General features: G+C 42.7%; 1 protein-coding gene across 2 annotated transcripts; it reads right to left on the bottom strand.

Moving 5' to 3' along the window:
- Positions 1-66: 66 nt before the first annotated feature.
- Positions 67-26596, bottom strand: Aars1 (alanyl-tRNA synthetase 1). Of its 2 annotated transcripts, none has more exons than XM_076837445.2 (21): positions 26545-26596; positions 23905-24069; positions 18094-18282; positions 17647-17792; positions 13883-14074; positions 13203-13347; positions 12690-12835; positions 11890-11998; positions 11598-11748; positions 10554-10678; positions 9981-10125; positions 8578-8756; positions 6836-6949; positions 5994-6200; positions 5066-5250; positions 3253-3361; positions 2464-2577; positions 1762-1881; positions 1544-1630; positions 1031-1144; positions 67-602 (listed from the first exon to the last, which is right to left on the bottom strand). In XM_076837445.2, exons 2-21 carry the CDS (start codon positions 24046-24048, stop codon positions 417-419), a joined length of 2907 nt encoding a protein of 968 aa, XP_076693560.1. In that variant the 5' UTR covers positions 24049-24069; positions 26545-26596; the 3' UTR covers positions 67-416. The 2 variants fall into 2 exon arrangements, with proteins under 2 accessions (XP_076693560.1, XP_076693559.1); XM_076837444.2 differs by having other exon boundaries at positions 26211-26594.

Raw genomic sequence — 26596 nt, 5'->3', positions numbered from 1 at the left:
CACAGCATAAATTCGACAGGGGTCCCTCAGGAGAAGAAGGGACACAGATCACATGGCAGCATCAAGTTATTGCACATGGTCCTTTTATTCTCTACAGCAAAAAGTTTTCCTACCTGCAGACCCAGAACTCTTTGATTGGCAGAGAACTGTTATCTACAGACACGAGCATGATGTTAAATAGCAATCCTGGGGTAGTAGTTCTAAACAGATGGCATTGATATGAAGGGCAGTAATGTAATGGGGCACTGAGTCACAGGATGGCTCTTAGGTGTGTTCCAGTTACTGCTGGGTTAGGACGGATGGCGCTGTTTATAAAGTTTCAAGATTCTTATGTCCTTGTGGCAGATGGAGAGCTCCCAGCTGGACTGATGTATCCGGGTGACAGGAGACACCTGCCAGTGAGAGCCCCCCTCCCCTCAGTTCTTCACATCTCCTAGGCGGAGCTGGGCAAAGGAAGTGGCCAGCTGTAGTGCCTCCTGCAGGCAGCCCACATTCTTGCCTGTGGCCTGGGCAGACACGTCCTTGCCACCACCTTTGCCATCCATCAGGCCTGACACCTGCTGTACCCACTCACTGGCTTTTAAGCCCCGGTTGGCTGCATTCTGAAAGACAGGAAGGGGAAGTGGGAGTCAGGTCATAGGACAGGATTAAAGGGACATGGAGGGAAAGAAAAAGGAGGGAAAGCCACTGTTACCCGCCCCCTGCCCTGGGTGTTGCTGCCAGAGGCCGAGACATACTCGACAAATGGTAGAGGATTAGTCAGTGGCCACTGCCAGGATGAAGAGTGGCTAAGCCAGAAGTCAGCCAGTATAGTCACACGTAGTCACAAATGAAAAGGCCTGAGGGTAAGTGGTACTGAAAAAGGTGACAAACAGGTGGGCAGGAGGTTGGCTGTTTTTTTACAAGGGCTGCACACACATAAATAGGTCTCAGCAAACAACAGAAGAACCAAACTCTGAGAAGCCAGATTGTGCTTCCCAGAGGTGCAGAGGTTTACAGGCTTTGGAACAAGGTTGCAGGGACTTCTGACCTGGGTGACTTGACACAAGCAGGTGATCTTGCCAGCCTCATTGTCCACTGTGAAGAGCATGGCAGATGTCTGTGGGGAATGCGTCTTGAAAAGCTTCAAGGCTTCATTCAGAGCCTACAGGGGGATCCTAGTGTTAGGCTAGGGCCCTGGGGCAGGAGGCCCTGCTCTAAATCAGGGAGTTTACAGAGCTCAGCCCTCAAGCCACCACCCCAATTCCTTCCAAGAGCAGGTGCTCTCCCTGGGAGCCTGTATGAAGAAGAACCAAGCCCAGAGCCCTGCCCACATTCTGGCTCTGAAGTTTGCCTTATAACTCCAGGGAGCTGCTCCTTCTTCCAGCCCATATTTCTCCATGGCTCCGTCTAACCTTAATCCTAGACAGCGAGCCCTCAGTTGACCACATGGCTCAGAGACTCAAAGCCCACCCATCTGCCACCAGAAGGCTGATGAGGCCAAGAAGGAAGGGGACATGCAGTGGACAGGCCGGGAAGTGCCCGGACCCTAGCCCCTGATTGCCTTGGCTGAGGCGCCGCTCTCCATCTCCAGGATAACCAGGGGCTGGTTGGGGTTGCTGTCGATGAGCTGCTTTGTCCTCTCCAACACCTACAAGAAGGAAGTTCAGCAGAGTGTCAGGCCAAAGGCCCAGACCCTGAAACCCAGGCAGCAGTCACCCCAGACTCTGTCCAGGAAATCCTCTTGGCTCCCTTCCTGCCACCAGCACAGCCAGGACTCACTCGCTTTTGGACGTCAGCTTTGCTAGCGCGGTCTAGGTCATCCATGATCTTCTTCAGGGATTTCAGAGTCTCTCGCAATTCGTCCTTCTGCCACTGCGGGATGACTGCAGTGGCCAGTGCCTGGAACAGGAACCAGAAGACTAACTGGCTCTGGGCTACGTGGTGCTAGGATATGAAGCTCCAGCCTACCCCACCCTTCTTTTAAACCAAAGTCCTCTCCAGCTTGTGTCTGGGAAAAGATATCTGCTGGTCTTGAGACCAGTCACTGTAGCAATTGCGGCAGTTGTCACAAGCAAGGCTAGAGAGAAAGGGGCACTATAAAGAGGGCTCAGCTCTCATGTAAGACTGGTCTTTACCAGGCCATGAGCACAGCTGAGAAGGCTTAGGGGAAGTTCCAGATGTTAAGAAACACCAGGCAGGCCTGGAAACAGTGGACACTCTCCCTCCACACCTCCCTCACCCCGACTCATGCTTAGAAAGGGCTCTCCTGCCAGCTGCACTGGAAGCAGTAGGCAGGGTCCAGGGATTTGTAGGCCAGCATCAAAAAAGTCCCCTTTGCAAGGCCACTGGATAACAAGTCAGCCCAGAGGCTACAGTGAGAGTTCCTTAAGAACAGGCAGGGCCTTGCTCCATAGGGAGGGCCTGTGCTCCATAGGCACACAAGCAATGAGCAGGCCAACGAGGGAGTAAGGCTGTCCTTACCTCACCAAGGTCAGCAATCTCCCTCTGTACATCCTTGTTTGGTGCGGTCTGGGCCTTCACTTTGGCCTCCATAACAGACAGAGATTTCTTCAAGCTCTCTGCCTTCCTGAGGGCCTGGGAAGGGGATAGTCAGATCTATAAATCTGAGTCATCCCCCACTGGTCTCACAGCTCTGTCTGTAAATAGCTACAGAAGCACCAACAGCACGTGTAGAGCACATGCTCTAAGAGACCAGCAATTTCTTTCCTCCAGGAAGCAAATGCTGACAGCCTCCTGCCCCAGAAAGGAGCACCTTCTTCACATGCCCAGTCAGCAAAAGTTGCCTGCTACATCAGGCTCAGGATGTCCAAGAAATCACAAATAGGAGCCCTTTTCAAACTGTGAAATGACTAGTCCTCAGGATTTGGCACAAACTATAGTTCCCACTCTCCGAACATGCACCTCTATGTCCTGCACCTCACACTAGGGGTAAACATCCTTAGGATAGATAGAGAAGAGAGGGAACCCTTGAGGCCACAGCAAAACTCTGGCTTACCCTCCTAGACATGGATGTACTGAGACAGAATTTACATACATTTAAAAGATTAAACATAATAGCTGGGAGTTAAACACGACAATGTTGTGGTGGCTTTCTTCTGCCAGGTGGAGTTAACTGGAGGACAGGTGGGAGTAGCAATCTGGATTTTCCTTCTGACTACAACAGCCACAGAACTGTTTGCTCCACGGATTCCCTAAATGGGCTCCCCCTGCCTTGTTCAAATAAACTACACACCTGCCTCCTGTGCTCACCTTCTGAGCTTCAGCACCTGTGACAGCAACAATCCTCCTGATACCCTTGGCAATAGCTTCTTCAGTCACAATCACAAAAGCTCCTGCATGACTTGAATTCCGCAGATGCCTGAATGGCAGAACACAAAATCAGGAGTGAAAGGAAGCCCAGGTGTGCTGCTTGTTATGTTCTGATTCAGGGGAAAAAAAAAAAAAAGAAAGGAAGGAAGCCCAGAATCCTTAGCCACCTCCCTACCCCTGGGGAGCCTATAGCTGCTAGGCTGAACCCCATGAGGTCATCATCCCTCAGAGAACAGTGGGTAATTCCCTCGTATTTAAGGAAATTTCAGAACACAGCTCTGGCTAAATAAGAACAGTAGAAGCAGTAAGGGAAAGAGTCAGAGAAGGCCTGGGCTTAAGAGTGTTCTGACACTGGGTAGACACCATCCCTCTGGGTTTCAGTCTTTTCATGTATAAAACGGGGATAATTCTCCCCCACATGGCTGTTGTGAAATCAAATAAAAATAAACATGAAGGTGCTCTGTAATCCCTAACATCAATATTAGGGCTGACAGGCTCTACATGACATTTTTGGTCCTTTGGTGAAATGTAAGCTATATTTTTATATCCCTGCTCACAAGGTGAGAATATTGGAGGATTAGTTTTGACATCTTTCCACAACCCCTTAAACAAATAGGGTCTTATTCCTCAATAATTCTCACAGTCATTCTGTGAGGGTGGTATGAAGTCTTTGAAAGTTGTTTCAGGTATTCGGGAAGAAGTGGCATTCACCTGAAGGTCCAATTCAGTTGGCAGGGGCCTAGGACTTGCTCCCTTAGATCCATCACTTGCCCTCCATACACCCCACCTGTTCACTGCCTAAGGCCTGGAGGAAACCCTGGCCAGGCTTGGCTATGGCCTTAAGAATGTTCTTTCCACCAGGCTTACTCTGAAACTTTCCAAGCCACCAAGACCTTCCCTAAAAGACCCCACTAGCTCTGAGGGAATATAAGTTGATAGAAACAAGTGGCTCTCCCAGGCTGTCTGAGCCAGGTCTACCTCATAGTCTGCTCAGGGGCTCTGAGACAACAGGCTTAATTCCTCAGATGCTGCTAAAGATAGCAAAGGAAATGAGGTGAGGTGCCAGGAATGAATGGGGCTGAGACCAGACCAAGAGCTCCACGAGCACTTCATGGCCTTGCTGAATCCTGAATTCAATCAGCATTCTTGTTAGGATCAGTCCGGGGAATTTAGGCTAAGTGTGTACACAATGCTTTTTACCTCCTCTTCCAGGAAAAGTATTTCATCACAAACCCAGGAAATGTTAATGTCAGACACTGAAGGCTCTGATTAGAGCACTGGGATTCTTGACAATACTATTCAGCAAGAGCATATCTGTGGACTTCATTTCAACCTTGGAAAAACCAGAGTTGGGGGCTGGAAATGTAGTTCATTGGTATACTGCTTGCCTAATATGTGCAAGACTCTGGGTTCCATCTCCAGCACAGTAAAACAAACAAACAAACAAATAAATAAATAATAAGCAAGCAAGCAAGAAAGGAAGCCGGCCAGGCACAATGGCACAAGCCTGAATCTCAACTATCTGGGAGACTGGAGACAGGAGGATCATAAATATGAGGTCGGTCTGGGCAACTTAGTGAGACCCTGTCTCAAAATAAAAAGAGCTAGGGATACAGCCTAAGGAGGGAAGGAGGAGGAAGTGAGAAAGGAAAGAAGACATGAGCTAATCTAGCTAGCCTATTACCTCAAAGGTATTGCCAATTTAACAAAAGGCAGGTGCCACATCTATTGCTGCTCCTCCCACAGTACTCACGTTCCACCACAGAATTCAACCGAAGTGAGGGAGCCAGCAGGCCCAGAGGGGTCATCCAACAGCTCAGACACTGGGACCCCAATGGAGACAACTCGCACAGGATCGGGATAAGTTTCATCAAACACAGCCCGCAAGCCCTGGATGGCTTTTGCTGCCGCCAGGGGACAATCCTGGGTGTAGACAGGCTGCCAAGAAAGAAGAAAAAAAAAACCACACACACAAAAAAACCAAACTGGGAAAAAATCTTTCCTGAAGATGAACCAAGAGGCACAGAGAACAGCTACATGAGAGGCTGAGGCAGGAGGATCACAAGTTCAAGGCCAGCCTTTCTTTGCATCTTATTGGGTTCAGTGGTGTGGACTTATCGGTATGTGTGGACATACCAGGCAGACCTAGGCTCTAAGCCTAGCTCTGCCTGGTATGTGCCCCAAACCTCCTGAAATAATGTACCAGTACAAGACAAAGGGATCAAGATGGGAATTTCCAACATTTTGTTAAACTGTAAGCCAATTCACATGTGGATGCATGTGGGTAAATAGACATTAAACAGAAATATAGCTGGGCACAGTGGTACACGCTTGTAGTCCCAGATACTTTGGAGGCTGAAATGGGGGGATCACTTCAGACAAGAAGTTTGAGACCAGCCTGAACAACACAGAGAGAATCTACACACATAGAAATAGATAACTAGAAGAGCTCTGGTTGTCCTAAGGAGGGAACAGGTCAAAGACTGCTCTCTCCCACCACCAAACACTACCTTTGCCCACTACAAAAGCAGTTTGGAGAATTACCTGCTTTAAGCAAAGCTATATGTAAGACACAATATGGTAAAACAGAATGAAAGTACTTGGAACTGCTGAGCCTCCATGATAAAAAGTGATGGTGTGGGAAAGGGTGATGGTCATGAACTTAGACAAGTCCAACCTACCTTGGCTGCCTCAATCATCTCATTAGCAATCTCTTCGGCCTTCTTGATCTGTTGAGTGGACATAGCTCCCTTAGCAGTGAAGTCAAATCTAAGGCGATCAGGAGCAACCAGTGAGCCTTTTTGATCAGCTTCCCCAAGCACTGAGCGCAGGGCAAAGTTCAGAATGTGCGTAGCTGTGTGGTTGCTCATGACAGGTCTCCGCCGGGGCTGTAAAGGGGAGAGGTGGCTGATATTTGGGGAATGATTGGATAGTTATAACAAATGGCCAGTCATCCCCCAATACTAGAATTTTCAGTTAGATACATGGCTGTCCAGAGTAAAAACTTCATTTTCCAGCTTCCCTTGAAGGCAGTAAGTTCTGGCATATGACTAAGTTCTGGCAAAGAGGATGTGAGCAGAAGTGATTAGTACCCTTAAGAGAAGGGGTATGCACCTTTCACTTTCATTTTCTAAAACCAGAAGAGTCAACTATGGCCTATGGGCCAAATCTAGGTGTGAAATATATATTGCTATCTCACTTTAAACTATGGTTTTGAGCTCTGCTATCACATGCAGTAGAGCCTAGTTCTTAACTAATTTAAGCTCCTGAAGAAGTGCTTAATGTTAGAAGAGAAATCCATGAAACAAGCCCATAGGATCTTAACAGAAAGTAGTGGTAAAACCACTGTCGAAGGAACATGCAGGTTTTACTCAGTCACATCCCTCACAAGCCATAAAATGTACCAAAATTTATTCCTGCACCCTACTTATCATTTCATTTAGGAAGGACAATGATGGGACAATATAAAACTGAAGGAGATGATTTATACTAACAAGATCCATGGGCAATTTATGCAACTCACCTCATCAATAAATAGCCGGACCTGATCCCCTACTTTCAAGTTGCCGTAGATTGTTCCTATGTGGAGCACATACCCTCCTCGCACCTGAGCATTCTTCACTGTGAACTCAGTTTTCTAAGGATAGTCAAGCAAGAAACCAATAAATGATTTTTTCAAAAAACATCAATTCTCTCTCTAAATTTATGTGTGAGCCTAGTGTGATGGTGCATACCTGTGATCCCCATGACTCAGGAGGATGAGACAGGAAGATTACAAGTTCAAAACCAGCGCGGGCAACTTAGCAAGGCCCTAAACAACTTAGGGCAACCCCATCTCAAAATATAAAAAAGTCGGGGCTGGGGTTGTGGCTCAGTGGTAGAGCGCTTGCCTAGCATAAGCGAGGCCCTGGGTTCGATCCTCAGCCCCACATAAAAATAAATAAGTAAAATAAAGGTATTGTATCCAACTGCAACCAAAAAATAAATATTTTAAAAAATAAATAAAAATAAAAAGATCTGGAGATGTGGCTTAGTGGTATATTGCCCTAGGTTCAATCTGTGGTACCAAACAAAAACAAAACAAAAAAAAATCTAAATGTGTGTGTGTGTGTGTATAAATTCACATTAAAATTAAATTCATATATGTTAAATATTAAAATTAAAATTCACACGTATAAAAATTCTCTTCAGGGGCTGGGGATGTATCTCAGTGATAGAATGCTTGCCTAGTAAGCAAAAGGCCCTGGGTTCAATCCCCAATACTGAGAGGAAAAAAAATTCTACCTTTACATATATAAATTGTACACATACATGTATTCTCTTAAGACACTCTTGGGGCTGGGGATATAGCTCAGTTTGTAGAGTGCTTGCCTTACATGCACAAAGTCCTGGGTTCAAACCCCAACACTACCAAAAAAAAAAAAAAAAAAGGCCCTCTTTAGTGGTTTCTATCTATATACGTATATACAAATAATACTATTACATGTGTTAAATATACATACATATACACAAGATTGAGAAGCATCTTCGAGAATTTGAAAGCCATTATTAAGTAACCAGACAGTGTTTCATCCAGGCCAAACCTGGCAGGGTATGGCGGCACATGACTGTAATCCCACCTACTTGAGAGGCTGAGGGAGCAGGATAATAAGTTCGAGGACAGTCTCAGAAATTAAGTGAGACGCTGTCTCAAAATAAAAAATGGCTAAGGATGTAGCTCAATGATAAAGCACCTATGGGTTCAAACCCTAGTACTGGGGTGGGAAGCGGGTAGGAAAAAAAAACAAAAACAGAAGCCAAACTCAGCAGTGGCTAAGCTAAGGGCCGAGTTTCCTACAAGGATGCTTGCCATTCAGAGAACTGCCTCTCCTTATTCATGAGGAAAGAATGCAAGAACTAGGGATGACCCGTGTACCCGGTTCCAAGGATCTTCCTTACAAGGATACCTAATGGTCAGGAAAGCAACAAGTATAAGCAGCTCTGTTGGTTGTAGAAACACCGACAACGAAACCCAACTCAAAGATCTATTGAATGAATTGGTGTTAATATACTTTGTATACACCCAGAGATATGAAAAAATGTATTCTACATGTGTAATAAGAATTGTAATGCATTCTGCTGTTATATATAAGTTAAAAAACATTAATTAAAAAAAAAATATCTATTGGGTGTGCTCCTCGAGGCCTGGAGTGCTGAGGAGCAAAAGAAGGTTCTGGGCTTTATACCCATGCCTCCCTGGCTAACATGGAAGAACCGCTGGCTTACATCCTCGCTGCAGTCATCAACCTTCACCAGGTAGCCTTCATCATAGATCTGCCCTCCTTGTTCAGCATAGAAACAGGTCTTGTCCAGCACTACTCCACACTCCTGGCCCGTAGACACCTCTTCCACGAACATCTTCTCCCTGCGCAGAGCCAACACTGTGGCCACTGCACTCTCAAACACTGCTCGGTGGAAATGCAAAGATGGGAGAAGACAAGATCAATGACTCTCGTGCACTTTGTTTTTTTTTTTTTTCTTTTTTGGTGTTGGGGAATCAAATCCAGGACTTCCCCCATTGCTAGGCAAACACTACCACTGAGCTATGTCCCCAGTTCCATTCACACATTCCTAGATGGCTTTTGCTGGTTTTGATTTTTCAAATCCTTCATAGGTCCTGATTGTCCAATTTTATTAAAAAGCAAGCCCATTAACACCACAAACGAATTAGCAGGCTGGTTTTCCACCAGGTGATGCAACACTCAATAGGGGGACTAAGTGTCCCAATTTCTAGGACTGAGGAGTTTCCTGAGATGCAAGCTTTCAGTGTTAACCCTAGGATAACTCTGGGCAAACTAGACAGTTGGTCACCCTAACTCATAGACACTGAACAGAAACTTGATAAATCTGATTAAATCTTTTAGTAACAAAGGTGGGTGCACTGGCACATGCCTGTAATCCCAGCTACTCAAGAGGCTGAGACAGGAGGATTGCAAGTTTGAGGCCAGCTTCAGCTAAATAAAATATAAAAAGGACTGGGGATGTGGCTCAGTGGTTAAGTAGTACCCCTGGATTCAATCCCCAGTACCAAAAAAAGAATGTATTCAATTTGTGTGATCACTTGGATAGACTTTGGTCTAGGACTGCTCTCTGATAGGGCAAAAATGCAAAAGCTTGTATTGCTTATTTATTTCTTTTGTTTCTTAACTTTAAAATGCTAGATACTGATGCAAAATTCAATAGCCACTGTTTCAAGGTCAACCACCTGATTCCTTGAAAGTGGTTACAAATTGAGGAAACTGGTAAAGGATACACAGAACCTCCCTGCAATTCTATTTTTTACAATGTCCTCTAACTGTAATTCCAGAATAAAGTTAATAAAAATAAAACCACCAGCCCAGGGTGCTTTTGCAAATAAAAGTGCAGCATAGCCAGGTGTGTTGGTGCAAGCCTATAGTACCAGCTACTTAGGAGCCTGGACAGAATTGCTTCTTGAGTCCAAGAGTTTGAGAGGTGCCTGGATAACAAAGCAAGACCCCATCTTTAAGAAAGAAAAAAAAAAAGAAATAGCCTGACACAACTGTATAGCATTAAGGGAAAGGCTTTTGGGAGATCTGCTTCAGGGCAACTGATCTCTCAAAACACTCCAGATAAGGGGCAGACAGCTCAGAAGGAGCCCAGCAACATACCATAGCTACCATTGGAGTCTGAATAGTAGTTATACTTGGGAGAATCGTCTGTGGCCTCCAGACCCTTTGCCCGAAGCTCTTCAATAGCATAAATGTCCAGCATAATGAGGTCTTCCCCACCTGCTCCTTTGCCCTGTGACTTCAGCTGTCAATAAGAGACAAGCATTAGTTACCTTGAAATGTATAGGGGAAGAGAATCAAACTTGCAAAACTATACCCAAGGTAAAGCTCTAGAACAGCATTTTCCAATCTTGGCACTCTACTGACATTTTAGGCCAGTTTATTCTTTTTTGTAGACATGGTCTCTCGCATTAGAGATGTTGAGTAGTATCCCTGGCCTATACTAATGAGATGACAAGAGCATCTCGCCCCTAGTTGTGAAAAACCAGAGATGTCTTCATGTATTATTGCCAAATGGCCCCAAAGGGTACAAATTCACTCCCATTTGAGATCCTCTAGTCTAGGGAAAAAATTTCAAAGACCTAAACGGAAGGAAAGTCATGGTTGCTTTGTAGCCAAGTCTTGCCTGGGTTTCAAGGTATTGGGTTTCCTGCTCACTCTCACATTCCTTACCTGGGCTAGTTTCCTCTCCTCTTCAAAGCCATCCATATCTACCACCATGCCCTTCTCTTCAGCAATCAGTCCAGTGAGATCCACTGGGAACCCATAGGTGTCATAGAGGAGCCAAGCAGTGTCCCCTATATAGCACAAGGGAGTTGCATCAGAATAACATGGACAGCCCCCTTATTTTCCATGTGGAATCCTCCCAAGAGGATGCTGGGAATGACCAAAGGGATTAGAGTCAAGGCAATTCAATATTAGTCCTAGAGGACTTGTCAGAATACCCATAAATCTATTGGAGTGAACTGGAGGAAGTACAGGGGTCTTGGTAAAGTTCATTTCTTGATTTGAATTAGTGTGTTCAGATTGAGAAAATTCGGACACTTCCCTTTATACATAATACTTCAATTAAAACAACAACAACAAACAACAAGCTGGGCCTGTAATTCCAATGGCTTGGGAGGCTGAGGCGGGAGGATCGGGAGTTTAAAGCCAGTCTCAGCAATTTGCAAGGCACTTAGCAACTCAGCGAGACCCTCTCTCTAAATAAAATACAAAAAATATGGCTGGGGATGTGGCTCAGTGGCTAAGTATCACTGGGTTCAATCCCCAGTACCCAAAACAAAAACAAACCAAAACAAAACAAAAAAAATCATTTGAAATTAATTATCCATTGGTGAAAAATAAAGCAAGTTGCAAAATGGTATATGCCAAATGTTCCCACTTTTGCTGAAAAGCATACATATATATACAAATACCTATGTGCATTTCAAGCATTTAGAGAAAAATCCTGAATACACAAAACTCTAAGAGTTATTACCTCTGAGAAATAATTTGGGGAAAGGATTTTCACTTTTTACTTCTGTATTGTTTGAATACTTTACCATAATAAAGTATAACATTTATAATTTTACTCTTAATCCCATTTTACACCAAAAGCAGTTTGACTCAGCCTCGGCACACATGGGAGCCCCACTGTAGGCTGTGAATGAGGGCTTTGCCTTTCCTAGAAAGATGCCACGGCCAGTATGGAGGAAGCCACAAACTGTGCCTCACCAGGAATGGTCTTACAGTCTCCCAGGCTCTGAATTTTCCGGTCCAGGATGCGACGTCCTCTGCTGAGAGTCTTGAGAAACTGAACTTCTTCTTCATTAATGATGTCCTTCACCACGTCTGGGTCTTTCTTTAGCTCGGGAAATGCATCTCCCTGACAAAGGAGGGAGTGCTCAAGCCAGAGACCATTCCAGGACCCCTCTTACAAATGCCCATTAATAATATGCTGCCTCCCACTCTATCACTCTTAGAATATGGCTTTAGCACAGAAGAGGTATCAGGGAAATGAACCTACCAGGGACTGGACAACAACATCCACTAATGTAGCAAAGAAACCCCTGCTGGCATTGAGTTTCTCGTGGGAGTATCGAACAGCCCGGCGGAGAATCCGTCGCAACACGTACCTGTAAGAGGCAAAATCTAGTGCCCTGGCAGACAACATTCCCAGCTGAGGGTCCAGTCATAGTGCCTTTATAATTCCACCCAAGACAACATGACCAACTTTCTGTCTTGCTTTTTTTTTTTTTTTTTTTTTTTTGCGGTGCTAGAAACATAACATAGGGCCTCATGTGTGCTAGGCAGGTGCTCTACTACTGAGCCACATCCCCAGCCCTTTGACTTGCTCCTGCATAGACTTTTTTCTATCCTAATCCTGCTTCTTTTTGTTTCCCCCAAAGTCACTAAGGTTAATTCCAGCATAAACTCAGTAATACACCCCCAACTGCATGTCAAAGATTAGGTAGGCTAAACCCTAGTTTGTTGTCTTTCCATGTTTGGCTACCCAGAGAGAGGCAAGAACAAACCAGATGCATGTGATATCAGGCTCTGGCTGTCAGTGATAAAATTTCCTGGGGATAGTTAATACCTGAACCTATCCACCCCTGCCAAATTTCTATCATAAAACCTTAAATAAAAGACTCAAGATATAGTGGCATCTCTTTAGCATAAGCAGAAATTCCCTTTATTCCTTAAAAGAAAAAAATCCTTCCACCTACCCAGAAGACAGAAACCAGTAATAAAGTATAGTATTAAGTTTCAAAGAGTCATAAAACTCATGATATCAGTCCAAACACTGCCCAGTATGTATATACTCACCCCCGCCCTGTGTTGTCAGGCCGGCCGCCATCAGCCAATGCCACAGTAATGGTCCGAGCATGATCAGCCAGCACCCTGTAGGCCATGTCAATCCCATCAGCATCCTCAGCACCAACTTTCCCAGTGTACGGCCGGGCACCTGTGCCCTACAGGTAAACACCCAGACACAGCCCATAGTAGACAGCCCTTCTGGTGCTGCCTTGGCCAAGGAGGGTCTTAAAGGATTGAGGAGCATTGGGAGAAAGGATGACCATCTTGCCAGATCCCATAACCCCAGGAAAGGCGACCCTAGGGAAAGCAAAAAGCCTCCTGCCAGTCCCCCTTACACTCAACAAATTGTACTGTCTTGTGCCTAGATTCTCATGCTACTGGCAATGAAATAAGCAGATGGTAACAGGTACCGATGGCTGACAAAGCATATGGTGATTTATCTTTGAGTGCTGCAAAGATCATCAGCACTGCAAAGCCTAGAAACCTCCATGGAAGTTTCAATCTTTGCAACAGGACCAATACCTTCTGAATGGCTTCAAAGTAAGGAACAAAAAGGTCAGTGTCATAGTTAGACATCTTGTTCTGCAGCACAGACACCAGTCGCTCCAGCCCCATCCCTGTGTCAATGCTTTTCTTGGGAAGAGGTTTCAGAATGCCATCGGTCTCCCTGTATAATCCAGAGAAAGGAAGAAGCTGAAGCAAGGTCTCAGGTTGTCACCTCTTCAGGTCCTGCTGGTCAAAACTCACAATGCAGTTTATAGCCTGTAACTATTTGTCATTTGCTTTTGTCTGGTTTGGTGACAGGGGAGGGGAGGAGAGAAAGGCAAAGGAAAAGGTAGTACTTTGGGGTCCATTTTAGAATGAGGAACACTTCAGAGAAATGAGCTTTAAAATATAGCAGCTCAAATGTCAATAGGAATGCCATTACAGGAGGAGCCCTCAAGGTACTATAAGGGATAAAATTAGTTTATAAAAGAATAGGCCTAGCTCTATCACAGAGATTAGTGGAGAAACCTGAGAATAAAATTTAAAGAACTGCCATAAGATCTCATGTCTCTAGAGGTGACATGAGTATTGCTCCACTGTCCCTAAAGATTAGGGTCTGGAAAAAACCTTCAGCGACGTAGCTGATTCCTCTTTCTCTGCTTGACTCAAGGAAAGGTTCTCCTCTTAGCAGGACTGAAACAGGATCCCATTGCTACCTGTTATACTGGATGAACACAAGGTTCCAGATCTCTAGCACATTGGGGTCATCCTGGTTGACGAGGTGTGCAGCATCCCGACCACCAATCCGGTCATAGTGGATCTCACTGCAGGGACCACATGGGCCTGTGTCACCCATCTCCCAGAAGTTATCCTTCATGTTGCCAGGGAGAATTTTGGTGTCATCCAGCCTACACACAACCGAAAAGATAAGCCCAGTTACAGTCACTGACAAGAATCCTGCCAAGACTTGCTTCCACCACAAAAAGAGATTGTTATGATTTCTCCTAAAGAAGGCCTACTCTTTGCAATTACTAATATTAAGCCTAGCCTACACACAAATCCTACTAAAGTTTATTTTATTTGTTGCTTAAGGCCTCACTAAGTTGCTCAGGCTGGCTATGAACTAGAGATCCTCCTGCCTAAGCCACCCCAACCACTGGGATTATAAACCTGCACCACCATGCCCAGCTAACAAATGTTTTCTTTGCAAATGATCCTTCATCTTTCAAAATGACTGTTATGCTTTGTAAGTGGAGGTGGTCTGTTCATAGCAAAACTCATGAAATTCAACTGCTTAGGGCCTGGGGGCATAGCTCAGTGGCTATATGAATGCTTAGCATGAGGCCCTGGGTTTAATCCCCAGCTCCCCACCCCCCCCAAAAAAAATGGAAAAAAAGAAAGAAAAATTTAATAGTTAATGTAATAGTGTTGAGAGGTGGTGGGACTTTTAGAGGTAATTTGGTCATGAGGACTTAACCTTCAAGAAGAGATTAATATAGCTCCTGCAAGATGGGGTTAGTTAAGCTGGACACAGTTGCACTGTGGCTTTGAAGGCTGAGACAGGATAGCAAGTTCAAAGCCAGCCTCAGCAACTTAGTGAGGCTCTAAGTAACTCAGTGAGATCCTGTCTCAAAAAAATAAAGAGGGCTGGAGATGTGGCTCATTAGTTAAGTGCCTCTGGGTTTGGATATGGGTCAGTGGTTAAGTACTTCTAGGTTTAATCCGAGGTACCAAAAAAAGGCGGGGGGGGGGGGGGGAGGGTGTTAGTGATATTGAGAGCAGAGTTTTATGAGTGTATGAGGCTGCGCATCAAACTCAGGGCCACATACTTGCTAAGTACACACTAAGCAACACTCCCAGCTCAAAAAAAAAAAAAGAATTAAAAACCATTTGCTTTGTTGAAAGTTGCTAAATAATAAAGCACTCAAAAGAGATCTTGCCCGTTTGATAAACAAAGTACAGGATATATATAAAGTCAAGTAAAACAAGATTTAAGTACAGTGAAACTAATTTCTTTTTTTAAAAAGTCAGCCATAGTGGCACATGCCAATAACCCCAGCTACTTGTGAGGCTAAGGCAGGAGGATCTCAAGTTAAGGACAGCCTGGGAAACTTAGTGAGACTTGTTTGTCTCAAAAATCAAAGCAGGGTAGGGGGCATGGCTAAGTTGGTTCCATCTGCATTACAAAAAAAAAAAAAAAAAAATCAATAAAGAAAAGACAGGGCTGTGGTTATAGCTCAGCAGTAGAGTGCTCGCCTAGCATGTGCAAGGCTCTGGGTTCAATCCTCAGCACCACATGAAAACAAATAAAAATAAAGGCACGTGTCCAATAACAACTAAAAAAAAAAATAAAAATAAAAAAAAAAAGAAGAACAAATGAAACAATACTGCGTCCAAGTATAACAAGAGAGTTAATAAGAAAATAAGACAATGACAACATGGACATCCCAGTCCCCTATATTCAGATTCTCCTTGATATAGCAAAAATACTATTAAGATTTCAATATTATTTTAAGTGTTCAAACACAAACACATATAACTCATCCACTGTGTTCACTTTTATAATACATTATACATTAAACTTTAAAAAAACTTTCTTTTTTTCTAATCCTGTTTGATACCATTACATTTTCATAAGAAATAAACTATTTCATATAAAGAACACCACTTTTGAAAAAAACAAGTCTACAAAAATATGAAAAAGGGCTGGAAGACTACGTACAGGGTATACAATTACTGAAAAATGATTAATCTTAGAGACTTTCATTTCCTATTTTCAACATTTCAATAGCATTTAAATGTTTACAACACATGCATTAGAAACACAATTTTTTTTTGGGGGGGGTGGGAAGGGTAATGGGAATTGAATCTGCGACACTGAACTACATCACTGAACTACATCAACAGCCCTTTTTATTTTGTGACAGATCTTGCTAAGTTGCTAAAGCTGCCCTCAAATGTGAGATCCTCCTGCCTCAGCCTCCAGAGATTATTGACAGGCAACACTGCTCCTGGCTAGATACACAATTTTTTTTTTTAATATTTAATTTTTTTTAGTTGTAGTTGGACACAATACCTTTATTTTATTTATTTATTTTATGTGATGCTGAGGATGGAACCCAAGGCCTCACACATCCTAGGTGAGCGCTCTACTGCTGAGCCACAACCTGCCGCAGTCTTGCTGAGTACAAAATAACTGAGCCACCAGGAGGCACACATAGGTTCAAAATAGGAACTCCTTTATTATCCAAACCCTGCTCACGCCACTCACGCAGCCCTTCCAGGAACCACCAACCACCAACCACAAATCCCTCCTCCCGCACTTCCCCAATCAATGGGAACTCTCCAGGAATCCCCAGGAGAACTACAAAGTAGTGGGCTGAGGGGGACAGCAGGGGTCTAATATACAACTGAATACACAGCTTAACATAACCATCATCATCTCAATGGCTCCCTGGCCTCACCTCTCAACCACTTCCTTCTGGCACCAATGCCATGCCTCATTCCGACTGAGCTATGACTCTCAGCAACAACCCTAGCCTTAGATACACAATTTTTAAAAAAAATATTTTTTAGTTGTTGATGAACCTTTATTTTATTTATTTGTATGTGGTACTGAGAATTGAACCCAGTGTGTCACGCATGCTAGGCAAGTGCACTACCACTGAACCACAACCCCAACCCCTATATACACAATTTTTAAAAATTTATAAAACACAAAAAATGAGGGACTCTTGTGTCAGCTTTCAATAATAGAATGACTGGGGCTGGGGATGTGGCTCAAGCGGTAGCGCGCTCTCCTGGCATGCGTGCAGCCCGGGTTCGATCCTCAGCACCACATACAAACAAAGATGTTGTGTCTGCCAAAAACTAAAAAATAAATGTTAAAAATTCTCTCTCTCTCTCTCTCTTTAAAAAAAAAAGAAAAATAGAATGACTGAACATACTAAGAAGCAATGAAGCCGGGTATGATGACACATGCCTGTAATCCCAGGGGCTTGGGAGGCTGAGACAGGAAGATTGTGAGTTCAAAGCCAGCCTCAGCAACAGTGAGGCACTAAGCAACTCAATGAGACCCTGTCTCTAAATAAAATACAAAATAGGGCTGGTGATATGGCTAAGTGGTGGAGTGTCCCTAAGTTCAATCCCCAGAACCAACACCACCCCCCACCCCCCCACCCCCCTGCCAAAAAAAGCAATGAATACATCAAAAGATATTTTCTCCTGGGGCTAGGGATATGTCCAATGTAGAATATGTGCCTAGCAAGGCCCTGGTTTTGGAACCCCAGTAGAGGAGGAAAAATAAAAAAGAATAATTACTCTCAGTCACCCTAACCTACATCACAAACACACATCCCAAAATGAGAAATGGCCATGTACTTAAAACCATAAGATTTTGAATTCAAAATCATAAACTCTGGCACTGAGTTTAGTAATCACTTACTCCTCTCTACTCTCTGTAAATGAGTTGCCTTCTTACCCCAAATTTTGCCAGATTTGTTTGCACTCCAGATCTGGTTCTAAGCCAGCTGCTTCATCTCCACCAAAGTATGTAACATACAGTCTTTCAACTGGAATGCCAAATTCTTGGGTGAGAAGTTCCAGAGCCATTTTACAGGCCAATTCCTACAAAAATAACAAAATGAAAGATAAAGAACATGGCCAAACCAAAATATCCTGAGAACATGAAAACTATAATATCTTCACTATAAACTCAATCAAATTCAGGATGAATTTATGTAAGAAATACAAACTGAAATCATCAAATTACAGATATTATTTCTAGAGGTATTAGAATTAACAAATGTCCTTCACTATTAATCTTCTAGATGATGATATTTCATGCTTTAAAACAAACAAACTTGTTTCCTTAATGGAAATGATCCCTTTATTTAAAACTCCAAAAGTTCTTCTGCACTGAGCTTACCTTGAAGTAATCTCCAAAAGACCAGGAGCCCAGCATCTCAAAGAAGGTGTGATGGTAAACATCCTTGCCCACATCATCCAGGTCATTATGTTTGCCTCCAGCCCTGATGCATTTCTGGGTATTGGCTGCTCTGCTCAGTTTTGCCATAGGGTGAGATGGATCAATAGTGTTCAAGAAGATAGGTTTGAACTAAAAAAAGAGAACAGGACAGTATGACTTTTGAGCTGCAGATTATGTCAGGTGGCCACAACCTGGCAGGAAAAGAACACACACAAATTGTGCTTTGGATTTAGTGAGCCTAGAACATAAGCACTTAGAAGCAGGTAGCTTGATGGAACAAGGCAGAAGTGAGCAGCTTCTTCCCAAAACTAATTTGCTAAGGATTTCCACCACTGCCAATGATACCACCTATGCTAGGAAAGGCCTGCCAGATGGAAGTGGCCAAGGGTTTTTCTTCTTCACAAGTCTCCAATGTTCAGGGTTTATATAATCCTCCTGGAAGAATTTATTCTAAAAATTGATATGCTTGTTTAGGAATAAAAGTGAGAAAGAAAATTTGAGACATATTAATGGAGTGAAATTTGCACAGCTTGGTGAATAACTTAATGTGTAGAAATAGTATTTCCTTGCTGAGGACTTTTCCAATCATACTTAGATGTATCACTGCTATTAGCTTTGTCTTACTCTTCCCAGTAGGAAATGTCAATTTAAGCATCATTACATGTAACCATGTAATAAGTTAATTAAAATCAAATAATTAGTAATTATGATTATTACTATTATTTTTGAGTGTTGGGGATCACATTCAGGCCTCAGATATGCTAAGCATGTTCTCTATCACTGAGCTATGGCCTCAGCCTTAATTAATAATTTAAAAAATTCAAAATTTTGTTTCTTTTTTTTTTTAACATATATTTTTTTAGTTGTGGGTGGACACAATACCTTTATTTTATTTTTATGTGGTGCTGAGGATCGAACCCAGTGCCTCACACATGCTAGGCAAGTGCTCTACCACTGAGCCACAACCCCAGCTCAAAATTCTGTTTCTTATTATAGGTGGTGCACACCTATAATCCTAGCAGCTCAGGAGGCTGAGGCAGGAAGATCTCAAGTTCAAAGCCAGCCCCAGCAACTTAGGGAGGCCCTAAGCAACTCAGCAAGACCCTATCTCTAAATAAAACATAAAAAAGGGCTACAGATGTGGTTCAGTGGTTAAATGCCCCTGAGTTCAATTCCTGGTACCAAAAAAACAAAAACAAACAAATAATAACAACAACAACAACAACAAAAACAGTTTCTTCGTCACACTAACTTGGTAATTCCATGTGTTTGGTTACTACCATATTGGGCCACAAAGATATGAACATTTCCATCATTGTAAAAAGTCTACTGAATAGTCCTGTGCTAGATCATGAACTCCTTAAACATAAAAATTACCTCACCCATCTCTATACATCCTGAGACTGGCATAATCCCTAAAAAAAAGTAGAAGTCCAAAAAATACCATTTTAAATTGCTTAAAGAAAAAAAGAAGGTTAAGCTCTTTATGATCTTAAGGCAAAGTAGCACAAAAAAAGTTTAGGAAATGACTGCCTAGATTCAAATCCACAATCTGGCATTTACCAGCTATGTAAGCAGAGGCTACTGATTTAGAGCTTTTAGCACTCCCGTAGGGATGACAACAGTGAAAGTTAAATGAGTCAACTATGTGGGAGACAACAGTACTAGCACACAGCAAGTACTACACACAGGTTAACAGTTCCTATTATTAGGAGAATATTTCCAAACACTGGACCTCTGTAGTTCTTACAGAAGCAGCTCATTTGAGAGAAGACAGTTTGTGCCCTGGTATTCCTGAATAGAACAGAACCTTTCCAGTGTTCCAGAAAACCCACCCCCTTGAAAGAGTTCACCGAAATCATGTCCCATTTCCAGATGTATGCAGAAGACTCCCATATAACTGAAAACATGTTTCATAATTTTACAGTTAATGATATAAAAGGAAGAAAATGTTACCACTGCTTCCAAGTTTTCATACCAAATAAGACATCTGAGAGAAAATAAAATGTTAATTTATCCCAGAGAGTGAGGAGCATCCAAATGGCCTGGGCTGCAGGGGAATCATAGTAGAAAGCCTTGAGAGCACTACCTAACCTGCATCCACTTCCAAGCAAGGATCACCCTAGTAAACATTTCTCAATGCCACAGACTAACCGAAAAACTTCCTTTAAATTCCTTTAAGCTGGGTGTTGTGGTGCACTCCTGCAATCCCAGTGACTTAGGAAGTTGAGATAAAAAAAATCACAAGTTTAAAGCCAACCTGGGCAAATTAGGGACCCGTGTCTCAAAAGAAAAAAGAAAAAAAGGCTGAAATGTAGCTCACTGAGAGCTTGGCCCCAAGTTCAATTCCCAGCACTGAAAACTAAATTAAAAAATAAACTCCTTGGGGCTGGGGCTCAGTGGTAAAGTGCTTGCCTAGCCTGCATGAGGCACTGGGTTTGATCCTCAGCACCACATAAAAATAAACAAATAAAATAAAGAAATCCTGTCTATCTACAACTACCAAAAAAATAATAAATAAATAAATAAAAATAAATAAACTCCTTTATGAGGCTTGAGGCATAGTGCAGTGGTAGCATGTGCTAGACTCTAGGTTTCATCCCTGGCACCAAAAATAAAAACAAATAAAACAAACTCCTTTATAATTTCTTTTCTCTAGCAATAAAACTTCAAATATCTTTTATAGTTTGACTGCCCCCAAACACAAAAACTAACAGTTTCTTCAGCAATGGATGTAATCTGGCATTGGTGGCAACCAGTTTCAGGAAAGGTGTTAAAAAGCCAGGCACAGTGGCCCATGCCTATAATCGCAGCAACTCAGGAGGCTAAGGCAGTAGGATCATGAGTTTAAAGCTAGTCTCTGAACTTAGCAAAACCCTAAGCAACTCAGTGAGTCCCCTGTCTCAAAATAAAAAAGACTGGGGATATGGCTCAATTGTTAAGTGCCCCTGGGTTCATCCCCCAAAACCCCCACAAAACAAACAAACAAACAAATAATGTCTGGCCTATAAATGAAAGCAAACCTCTGAAAGAATCCTGAAGAACCAATTTATTTATTTATTTATTTATTTATTATCTTTTTTTTTTAAAGAGAGAATTTTTAATATTTATTTTTTAGTTTTTGGCGGACACAACATCTTTGTTTGTATGTGGTGCTGAGGATCGAACCTGGGCCAGGATCGAACCAGGCGAGCGCACTACCACTTGAGCCACCTCCCCAGCCCCCAATTTATTTTATAAAAACAAAAACAAGGGGCCTGGGGCGTGGATGAGTGGTAGAGTGCTTGCTTAGCACATGCAAGGCCCAAGGCCCTAGGTTCAATCCTCAGCACTACATAAAAATAAATAAATAAAATAAAGGTATTGTGTCCAACTACAACTAAAAAATAGATATTTTTAAAAAAGGGGCTATGGCTCAGTGGTAGCAGACTTGCCTGGCATGCGTGAGGCACTGGGTTCGATTCTCAGCACCATATATAAATAAACAAACAAACAAATAAGTAAATAAATAGATTAAAAACAAACAAACAACAAACAAGCCAAGTGGTGCACGCCTGTAATCCCAGCGACTCGGGAAGTTGAGGCATAAGGATCACGAGTTCAAAGCCAGCCTCAGAAACTTATCAAGAACCAAAGCAACTCAGTGGGACCCTGTCTTTAAATAAAATACCAAATGGGCTGGGGATGTGGCTCAGTGGTTGAGTGCCCTTGAGTTCAATCCCTGGTACCAAAAAACAATCAGATATCCAGGGGCACACCTATAATTCCAGCTACCGAGGAAGCTGAGACAGAAGACTTGAATCCAAGAGTTCAGAGCTACCATGGGCAACATTGAGACCCTGTCTGCAGAGGGGAGCAATAAAGGAAAAATTGGAGGAATGGGGTTGTGACTCAATGGTAGATCACTTGCCTTGCAGTAGCAGCCCCTCCTCCATAGAAAATCTTAATTAAGCTTCTCTAGAAAACTTCATCATAATTGATCTTAGGACTATCAGCAAAAAAATCTCTACAAAAGAGTTCAATGTAGTTAAGATTCCTATTTTCTGTTGCTCTATCTTACAATAATTAAATTTGGCCACAGTCCTGAAAGAGAACAGCATTCCAGGTGCTCTTTACTATTTTTCACAAACATTTATCAACTTTTTTTCTTTTGGTGCTGGTGATTGAATCCAGGGCCTTATGCATGCAAGGGAAGCACTCTTCCAACTGAGCTATATCCCCAGCCCCATTTATCGACTTTCTGGTAACAATATATATGTATAATAATTTGTAAAGGTTTTCAAAGGAAGTGTGTCTGTAAATGCAGAGTGTGATAAGAAAAACAGATTCTTTTAAGGAGGCCAGCTTCACAGAGATGTTTACATTTCAAATTCAAGAGAAGATGTTACTAATTGGGCTCCATGGTAACAGCTGGCAGGTGGAAGAAAGAAAGAAGCAGCTCTCCACTGCTCAGGTGCTGTCCTTGAAGGGCTAACTTGCCCAGAACAGTGAAAGAAAAAGCTGCTTTTGTGTGAACTTCTGAGCCCCTCCCCCTATACACTGGGCATAAAGTTCTGAAACTGCCTGAACTCAGGTTCAAAGGGATTAATTGATTATACTGAGAGCTTTACCCTCTGAACTTGGCTGCAGCCAAATAAAACTGCTTCCTGCTGTCTTTGGTGTTCTGCCTCATCTGTCCCCTAAACAGTCTAGCATGTGTGAGGTCCTGAGGTGAGGTTTGATTAACAGTGTAAAAAAAAAGAAAAGAAAAAAAAAATTATTAAAAAAATTTTGAACAAAATGCTGAATTTTTTCATTACAAAAAAAAAAAAAAAAAGACAAAATTTTATAGACTAGATGGCAGACTATATTTTCTTACTTTTTCTGTTTTATTGAAGTGCTAAGGGTTGAACTCAGGGCCATAAGCTTGCTAGGGAAGTGCTCTATCACTAAGTCACAACCCCAGACCCACGCTATTATTTTTCTTTAGAGAGATAAATCACATTTCTCTCTCTCTTTTAAATATATTTATTTTATTTATTTCTATATGGTGCTGAGGATTGAATCCAGTGCCTCACATGTGTGAGGCAAGCACTCTACTATAACCCCAGCCCCTGAAGGTCTCTTATCATCATAACTAAAAATAGTTAAGGTCTTACTATGTGCCAAATGCCATGCTAAACATTTTGTATGCACTATGCATTCTTTTTTTTTTTTTTTTTTTTTTGGTACTCTGGTACCAGGGATTGAACCCAGGAACACTTAACCACTGAGCCACATCCCCAGACCTTTTTATTTTTATTTTGAGACAGGGTCTCACTAAGTTGCTTAGGGTCTCACTAAGTTGCTGAGGCTGGCTTTGAACTTTCGATCCTCTTGCCTCAGTCTCCTGAGACACTGGGATTATAGGCCTGCATCACCATACCCAGCTTTCTTTTTCATTTTTCACTGAAATCTATGGGCAGGAAATATTATTCTTTGTTTCACAAAGAAACTAAGGTTCATGACTAGAATGTTCTGCAAGATCACATGTGAGGGAGTGGTAGAGCACTTTGCCTAGCATTTGTGAGGTATTTGGTTCAATCCTCAGCACCACATAAAAATAAATAAGGTTTATTTATTTTCCTTCTACAACTAAAAAAAATAAAATAAATAAATAAAAGATCACATGATAAGTAACAGAACTGGGATTCTGTCTCACTCCAAGAACTATATTTTTATCACTGCTCTGCTGCCTCCTATGTGGATAGTCAAGGAGAAAGAAATCCTTACCTGGTTCATGCCTGCATTGGCAAAGAGCAATGTGGGATCATCCAATGGGATAGTGGCAGATGAATGAACATAGGTGTGCTCATTTCTCTTGAAGAAATCTATAAATCGTGCCCGGATTTCACTTGCTGTTAGAGTTGAATCCATCTTGAAAGTCAACCCAAGGAACTTACCAAAGGAAAAAAAAGAAAAAGAAAAATCAAGGGAACTGGAACTAAAAACAGGCATTACATAAGACTCCCATTTCTCAAGCCAAGTCAAAGCAAGACATAGGTAAGCTATTTAATCTTAAAACCTCTATATTGTAATGTCCAAGGCTAAAAACATCATCAAAGCGAAACTTGGCTACACCAACAAACAGCAACCCCATCCATTCTTTTTTTCATGCCAGTCTCAATAAGCTCAATACATCAACACACCAACTAGAGTAGGAGGATCCCAAGTTTAAGGGCCACCTCAGTAACTTAGACTCTGTCTCAATATAAAAAATAAAAGAACAGGGGATATAATTCAGTGGTAGAGCATTTCTGGGTTCAATCTCCAGTACCACAAAAATAAATAGAAAAATGGAACCACCTTATTTATAACATTATCTAAATGTCTCTAGAACTCTTTCTAGACCCAACTCTACCTGAAATAAGTTATTTTGGCTGGAGTTTGGTTCCTTTTTTGTTTTGTTTTGTTTTTCTTTTTAATGTAGTATCTACCTATTTATTCAACCAGGGTTTTGTGAGGATCGCCCCCCCACACACCAAAAAAAAAAAAAAAAAAAAATACCGTATTTGATTGGAAGTAATTTGTAAACTGTAAGTTCTAAAGGAACAAGATAGCTAATACTTTTAGTCATTTAGCATAAAATATTTTCATCAGGAGGAACCAATAAAGATGTTCACAGTAAAACATGATACCTTGACTCTCAAGAGTGGACTATAAATCTCACACATAGGAACTGGCTGTCCATGCTAAGAGTCAAGCCTTGAATTTTCAGAAACTTTCTCCTACCACATTCTTTCTCATCCCTCCCTGTCATGGCTCTCAAAGAATCTTAACTATGGTGGCAAAAATGAATTGATGGCAGTAATTCTTCCTTTGTAGCATCACATGGCCATTTGAAAATGTTCACCATGCTGGGTGAGGTGGCAAATGCCTATAACCCAGCAGCTTGGGAGGCTGAGACAAGAGGATCATGAGTTCAAAGCCAGCCTCAGCAACTGGGAGGCGCTAAGCAACTCAGTGAGACCCTGTCAATAAATAAAATACAAAATAGAGCTGGGGATGTGGCTCAGTGGTCAAGTGACCCTGAATTCAATCCCCAGTACCAAAAAAAAAAAAAAAAAAAAAAAAAAAGTTCACCATTTCTTTATTTAAATGGACCACCTGAGGTAAATAAGCAATTACGTTCCAAAAGACATTTGAATTTCCCATTTTTGCTTACTCATTCAACATAATGAATGCATACTATATGCAGGGAATCAAGAGGAATTACAGTATATGTCCTTCATGAGGAGACCATCATATACAGAAATAATTACAGTGTAGTACAAAAGGATCTAATATGTTGGCTATAAGCCCTAAGGAGTCTGGGACTATCAAAAGCTGTACTATCAAAAGCTGTGTCTCACTACAACTCATTCATTTTTTTTCAATAGAAAGTCTACATGGGATACAGAGGTAGCACAAAGACAGGACCTCAAATTCCGCTTTCCAGCAGGAACTGTAAAGGTCTTGGCTAGATTAAATCACACTGTGGCTCCAGGCACAGGACCTTGTAACAAGCTCTCCCTCCATGTGCCAGGTAAGTTCCCTACCCACCCCTACTTCTCTCCCTTTTCCTAGTTAAGTTTTCCATTTTGATATCTGAATTCCAAAGAAACTTATTTAAGGAAGCCTTCGCTTCCGCCATTAGACTCATAGCCCCAAGTGTCTCCCTTCGTAATTTCCAAGTGCATTTGATGGCTGTTTAAGACCCGTCTCCCATCGGGACGTAAGTTACATCTCAGTGGGTACCAGGGCTGTTTTGGGCTATTTCAGTTTATCCCCGGTATCTAATACACTGGTTGCTAAATGCCTATTTCATGATCATTTAGATCAATCCTTTGACAACAAACTCACATATTTTAAAGCACAAAAGGAAACGCAGATTGTCTGAAACAGTAATAGCAGAACATGACTCTCACCCTAAGCCTGGGATGGTATCAACTACTCCGTTAATTAATTAACTTATTTTTTTATTAGTTGAGGAATTGAGGGAATAGCTCCCAGAAGGACTCCCGACCATTCGGGTCACGCTTCTCTGAACCCCCACTCACCTCTAGGAGACTAAAATTGGGAACCCGATGGCCACCGTAATCCTCGCAAGGCCTGGGTCCTCAGCAACTCCACCCGAGACGGCTCCACCTCCAGCGCGCCAAGGGGCTGGCTAGGGCCGCTCTCGCGCTCCCGCCCGGACTCGGGGGCCCCGCTCCAGCCCAGGCCCGGCTTCCCGTGGCCACGCGGGAGCTGGCCCAGGCACCCGCCGCAGTAGCTCCTTTTCCCCTAGGCCCGGGTCCCTCCCAGCGCCGCAGAGATCTGAAATTTGCCTGCCACCCACTAGGGTCCCGTTCCTAACTCCTCCCTCAGAGCCCACCGGTGGCCCGAGGTTACCTGCTCTCTGAGAGGAGCAAAAGCACAGCTGTACCCGCCCCAGGCTACAACC

The sequence above is a fragment of the Callospermophilus lateralis genome, chromosome 18 (genome assembly GCF_048772815.1).
Source record: "Callospermophilus lateralis isolate mCalLat2 chromosome 18, mCalLat2.hap1, whole genome shotgun sequence".
NCBI classification, from domain to species: domain Eukaryota; kingdom Metazoa; phylum Chordata; class Mammalia; order Rodentia; family Sciuridae; genus Callospermophilus; species Callospermophilus lateralis.
The sequence above is the reverse complement of the archived record's forward strand: the minus strand, read 5'-3'. Positions and strand labels throughout refer to the sequence as shown.

Coding starts and splice junctions, on each gene's coding strand:
- Aars1 (XM_076837445.2), bottom strand. CDS start 24,048: ATGGATTCAACTCTAACAGCAAGTGAAATCCGGGCACGATTTATAGAT. Junction 13,348..13,882: donor GTGTTCATCCAGTATAACAG/GTAGCAATGGGA, acceptor TGGATTATACAG/GGAGACCGATGGCATTCTGA. Junction 1,882..2,463: donor AGATTGCTGACCTTGGTGAG/GTAAGGACAGCC, acceptor TTCCTGTTCCAG/GCACTGGCCACTGCAGTCAT.